The following is a 6,481-nucleotide window of genomic DNA, read 5'->3' as shown; positions in this document are numbered from 1 at the left end:
TTTTTTTTTTTTTTTTTTTTTTTTTTTTTACCATGGCTGCCTTTTGTGAACAACAACACAATTTTATTATTATTATTTGATTTTCTATGTTTTTCTTACATTGTTTTTATGGATCAGGGAGACGGGAAGAAGCGGGAAAACGAATGACATCATTGGTAATTAGATGGGTGGCGTGCACTTAAGTTCTCAAAGAAAAAAGAAGAGGGAAGAAGAAGAAGAACATGGGCTATGTCTGAAATCACTCCCTTGTTCACTCATTCACTGCTCCCTTACAGGCGACGGGTCATCTGGGGCAAAGCTCCACCTGCTGGCAGCCAAAAAAAAAAGTCATTTTAGTGGCTCTGAGTAACTTAGAAATGAATATAACTCTGGATTAATGCAGGACACAAAAAAACTTCAGCTGCTGTTATATGTCGTTATTCTTCAATTTGAGGTCAATGAATTTGATTGGCTGTTTTCAGAATAATATGGTCATTTGCTCGTAGTTGGTAGAAGTTAATATTTGTTTTAAGGAAGAGAGCAGCTGTGGTCTCCATGAACAAAGTGGATTATCTTCTGCATCACTAATGTGAAAGTCTGTCTTTAGAAGAAAAGCTGGAGCTTAAACTCCTCTTTGCAAACAGCTGCAGAATACTGCTATGAACCAAACCTCTGGTAAAAATGATCAAATTTAGCATTGAGTGGTTCTCCAGGAAAAAAATGTCTTTTTTTTTTTGCTCCCTGTGTGTGTTAGTTGGAGGAAGGTGGTACCTGGTCAAGAACAGGATTTCAGGATTCTCTGTGGCATTTTTCTGAGAGGATCACCAAACATAAACAAAGCAGGTGTCTGTAGACAACATTATGATACTGGATTATAGCATATAACTATCAAACTCACAAGTAATCAAATATGAGATCCCAGTGAGTCAGTGTTAGTGGTGAGCTGGCAGACAGAGTTTATACCAGCAGACAGATAATACACATATTTTAAACATTTTAAAACCATCACACATTTCTGACCCCACCTATGTAATCAAATCCAGTCCTGCAACCTGAGCCCTCTTATAGTGAGATCATTGAGTCAACATGGTTAAAACCATGTTTCCTTTTTCTGACCAACCACAGTGGATGACTTAATGTATTTTAAAGAAGATATTTGTAGCTTTTTTATTTTTGGAAACTTCTCCCCACCCTAAAATCTTGTCCATATCAGAAACACATGAGCACTAGGTGCAAAAAGGTGCCAAAGTCGTCTCTTTTGTTTAAACAGTAGATTTACTCAAGATTTAAATGACTGCTGAGGACGCAAAATGGTGCCAAAATTTCATTTTCTTGCCGTTGTAAAGAATATTCAAATTCATATTGACTCTGATGGTTCTGATTCTTGTCATATTTGAGTGATCAAGAGAAAACTTTTAAAAAGAAGAAAGTGCTTCATGTGCAGCAGATTGAGTCATTCTTTGACCTCCGGATCTGCCTCAGGTTGACCGTATGGACAGCCAGCCAGCGGCGACCATGGAGCTGAAGCCGTGCATCGAGTACCATGACCTGGAGGCCGCCGAGGCGCTTGTCAGCATGAGCTTCTGGGGTCAAAGGGCGCACAAACCCCGCCCGCTGACCCCGACTTCTGACTCCTGTGACTCCATCCAGCTCCACCCAGAGGGAGGGGACACTCCCAAAGACCTGATTGCTCTGTCCTCACTGGTAAGAATAAATCTACAATCAGGTTAAAAACTGGAAAATTAAAGGTTTTTGACTTGATTGTATAATAATAAATACATAATCATTCTAAGATTTTAAGATTTTTAAAATAAAAATAATTTACTTAAAAGTAATAATAATTTTTTGTCATTGTAGTGTATGACTCCACCTCACAGTCCGAGCTTTGCGGAAGCCTCCACCACCGCTGTCCTCACCACCACCTCTGCTATGAGTCCCGCCTCCAAACCTGTCCTACCCCGCCTGGGGCTCAGTGTTGGCCCCGCCCTCATCAGTGACTCCCAAACTGGCCTCCCCCAACCCTCCCCCTCCTCGTCCCCCTTCACTTCAGACACCTCGGCACTTCCACCTCAGACGGAGTTGTCCTGTGTGGCTCCGTCTGGCAGAGCTATGGCCACCAGCGTCATCCGCCACACTGCCGACAGCCTCAGCATTCTTCCTCCCCCTCCCTCTTCCTCCTCCCAGCCAATAGAGACCTCCACGCTGCCTCAGCCAGGACCTCTACAGACACTTACAGAGGAGAAGGAGGGACCTCCTCCATCTCCTGACAGCCCGTCCTCTCTTTCTTCCTCTGTGTCTTCTCCTCAATCCTGCCAAGTGTCTTCCTCTTCCTCCCCAGTCTCCCCCTCTCCGGTCCTCTGCCAGGTGTTCCCGGTGAGTGGCCGGACGGGGATGATCTCCGCCTTTGTCCAGGCTCCGGTTCAGGTGCAGACTCAGGGGGGGCCCAAGCCCATATTGCCACAGTCGACTTCCAGCTTTGCTCAGCCTCTGCTGGTGGGCTCTGCTGTGCCGCAGGGGACCGTGATGTTCGTGGTCCCCCAGCCGCCCGTCTCCCAGCCCCCACAGGGTCCGCAGACTGTCATGACCCTGGGCAACACCAAGCTGCTCCCCCTGGCACCGGCTCCGGTTTACATGCCGTCAGGAGCGAGCAGCGGCGCCTCACAGACCGACTTCTCCCGCAGGCGAAATTATGTCTGCAATTTCCCCGGCTGCAAGAAGACGTATTTCAAGAGTTCACACCTGAAGGCTCACCTGCGCACACACACAGGTAAGAGGCAGAGTCATCACACAAAATAATCTTTCCCCTCTCTGCAAAATGAAAAACATTTTTTGTTGACGTGGTCATTCCTTCAATGGGTTGAAACTTCTTTCCTTTCCTTTGAGCTAACAAACTACATGTTAATGTCTCTGTGAATCTATTCTTAAGCTCTGCAACAATTATCTGATAAATTGATTGATTAAAATTTTTTTCTTGATTGTTTAGAGTCAATTCTTTGCTGGTTATCTCAGTCTTCTACAACTATTGAGTGAATCTTTTTGGGTTTTGGACTATTGATTTGAAAAATTTGACATTTGATTTTTTACTTAGTATGAAATTAATTGTCTGAATAGAGTTTATTATTTATTTAATAATTTACTTATTTTACATATAGTACATGATTATAGTACACGATTTTTAGACTTTAGCAGTTGTAGCTTAAATAGTAAACAAACAGAAAAATATAGCACCTATATATAAAGTGCATTAATTAATCGGTTGATTGTTTAAATGTCAGTAAATGGTGAAAAATGTTCATTGCAATTTTCCAAAGCCCAAGGTGACGTCATCTCGTATTATTGTTATTATTATTATTATAAATCAGCTGATATTGGCTTATTGCAATATCATAATCAGTGTATGCAGTGTGTTAGTTGAGATAACAAGAAATATCAGTACAGAAATGCTAAACAATGCAAAACAAGTTTGAGGTAATTTACCAACAGTATCTCCAATACAGAGTTTGACAAGTTGATTTTTAACTGTAAAATGTTTCATAAGATACATGACGAACAAGAAATCTGTATCAAAATTGTTTGTTGTTATTTGTCCTGTTTTTTAACTCCCAAATATTGTATCAGAATCAGCTCTAAAAATCCAGTAAAGCACAACTGAGGCTGATAGGGGTTTCCCAATAAAAAAGAACATTTGCAAAGTAACTAAATCATAAAAACCCAGAGCAGCTTTTCCTGTGATACTGCTAAAGCACTGAACATTCTTATTATTTAGTGATGGTGTGGTTTGTGGTTTTGTTTGTGAGGAATTATCCTGTGTGCTAAGTGTCTGTCCTTATTTTTTCCTCTCTAGGTGAAAAGCCGTTCAGCTGTCACTGGGAGGGCTGCGACAAAAAGTTTGCCCGCTCTGATGAGCTTTCCCGCCACCGCCGAACGCACACCGGTGAGAAGAAGTTCGTCTGCAACGTGTGTGACCGCCGCTTCATGCGCAGCGACCACTTGACCAAACACGCCCGGAGACACATGACCACCAAGAGGTCATCCTCGTGGCCCGCCGAAACTGGAGATCTCAATAAAGTGGCCCTGCCCAAGGGCCAAAACAGAGGCCCTGCGCTTCCTGTTGGTGTGCTCGTTTCCACCGCAAACTAACAGACTCAGTCAGGAGCCCACAGGGCTAACTCAGGACCCCGGGAGGGGTGTGGAGGGGCAACCACACTTTTAAAGGTTGAACTGACTGGTTGTTTCAATCAGCTCCACCAGCCACATCAGGACAATATTTTTTACTCTAGTAATCACATTCGGCTGGTGAACACAGTGAAGACAGCTACTGGGTCCTGGCTACGTTTACATTAACGCCTCAGAACAGGGTCATTAAAACATGGTCAACTATGATAATCTGAAAAGAGGTTACGATGGTTGTCTTAAGTCTCATATTGAATTGGTTTCCTTGCTGTGGAAACGGACCAGTTATCTGTTTCATCAGTATTTTTGTTTTTTGTTTTCCAAGCGAAGCATCTGTCCCACTCGCCTGGGTCAGATCGATTCTTTCTTTTAGGGCTGGAACTAACAATTAATCTGATGCTATCTATTCTATTGTTTTCTCTATAAAGTGCCAGAAAATAGTGAAGAAAAATCCTGTTAGTATTTACCACAGACCAATGTGACGTCTTAAAATGTCTTGTTTTGTCTGGCCAACAATCCAAAATCCAAAGATACACAGTTTACTATCTTGTATGACAGAGAAAAGCATTTGAGACAACATTTGGGAAGCTAGGAACAGCAATGGTTAAAAACATGACAATGACTCAATTATCACAATAATCGATAATTTTCTATTTATTAATCAACCAATTATTGCAGCTCTACACACCAGAAAACCAAACTGCACAGTTCTTCAGTAAATGCACTGTGGTGTTTTCCACCATTGACACTAGCACAGCTTTTAGTAAACTTGACAGTTATTCTCCCGTTAACAACCAAGGTAACAAAAACTATAACCTTTTTTTTTAAATGAACAATCTTAAAAACAAAATGGCAGCTGGGAGTAAAAGGTCCAGGTGTTTTTACTGTGACTGAAAAAGCAGATACATGTTCACAACTGGCTAGCGTGGTAAACATTAGCTTACCGATCAACTTCATTCAGACACTTTTGAGGTGTGACCAGATATTCAGGTGTATTCACACTACAGTAATTGAAATTATTAAGATTAACATCTGAAGTGAGTATTGCTGAAATGCAGTTAGAATCCAGATATTCTGAGTTTAATTCATGTAGACGTAGCTGGAGCAGCCAGCAGAGGACAGAGCGAGTTTCCCACCCTGCTCAGGACATTTTATTCCCACCAACCACAAACTCACAAGGAGGAGGAAGAGGAGGAGGAGGAGGACACGAAGGCGACAGGCTGCTATTCACCCACGGACAGAAACCAACAAAAACCTGACATTGCACTGGATTTTTTTAATCTTGCTTGTTTTTGTACTCTCTCCGTGTATAATCATGTTTACTTCATGTGTATATGTCAAGTTTAGCAAAATGTATGCACTCTTTTTATTTTTTGCCAAAGCCTCTGTATTGTGCTTCTATTGTTAGCCTACTTATGTTTATTTGTCTGTGACTGTAAATATTGTAAATATATTGATATCTATATGAATGTTACGTGTATTCCAATCTGCATTTATTGACAGTACGAGTTATTGATATTTTAAAAATGTCAGTGGACAGTATTCCTCACTGTGATACTACCTACTATCTCTGCTTTACACGATATTATTATTATTTAATAAACATTTGTTGAGGAAAAAAATGCTGTTTTTGATAGCTTGATTTGGCCCATAGTGTAGCCAGTAAGAAAATACCTCATGTTATTAAATGTTATTCTTAATAATAATGGCTTTTATCAGAATAATCCCATTTCTGAACATTTGCCTGTAAGCAATGGTGAAGAATATGGCTTTTATAATAAAAATTTACCATGAAAATAAGTGGTAGTTTGTTGTTTTTTCTTTTTCACTGTACATTTCATCAAGTGACATTTTGTTTTATTTTTTAATGCATTTTAACATTGCTAACATGATAAATTAACATGCTTGCTAGGCTAACTCTGGCTAATTTAGTTTTTCCGCTGATCGTGAAAAACTGCTTGTTTATTTGTTAGGGACTCTATTAGCAGCTGACTCACCATGTCCAGACTTAGTGGTTATCAAGATTAGAAGTTCAAGAAGTGTGTTCTCAACTAATTTGGGACAAGGCAAAAAGCATATTTCACAAAAAACTGAACTATTCCTTTACAAGAGAGACGACTGTTAGTGGTAAAACCAGAATATATATTACACATAGGCATTTTGTTGAGGCTAAAACCAGTGTTTCTATATTTGATTGATAAAGAGTAGCCTATAATATCAACTTGCACAAATCCATAACCTGCACAACTGAAGAAAAAATAGTTCAACTGGGCGGAAAGCCGACCCAAAAACACTGACTACAACTTTAGTTGGTACGTTGACTCACTTT

The 6,481-nt window shown here is 40.6% G+C and overlaps 1 protein-coding gene across 1 annotated transcript; it reads left to right on the top strand.

Moving 5' to 3' along the window:
- Nucleotides 1-44: 44 nt before the first annotated feature.
- Nucleotides 45-5,952, top strand: LOC111648920 (Krueppel-like factor 11). Its single transcript, XM_023398675.2, has 3 exons — nucleotides 45-1,683; nucleotides 1,837-2,746; nucleotides 3,824-5,952. Exons 1-3 carry the CDS (start codon nucleotides 1,471-1,473, stop codon nucleotides 4,117-4,119), a joined length of 1,419 nt encoding a protein of 472 aa, XP_023254443.1. The 5' UTR covers nucleotides 45-1,470; the 3' UTR covers nucleotides 4,120-5,952.
- The last annotated feature ends 529 nt before the right edge of the window (nucleotides 5,953-6,481 follow it).

The sequence above is a fragment of the Seriola lalandi genome, unplaced genomic scaffold, assembly GCF_002814215.2.
Source record: "Seriola lalandi dorsalis isolate HSWRI2012SDOR001 ecotype SW California unplaced genomic scaffold, Sedor1 jcf7180002049705, whole genome shotgun sequence".
Lineage (NCBI taxonomy): Eukaryota > Metazoa > Chordata > Actinopteri > Carangiformes > Carangidae > Seriola > Seriola lalandi.
The sequence above is the reverse complement of the archived record's forward strand: the minus strand, read 5'-3'. Positions and strand labels throughout refer to the sequence as shown.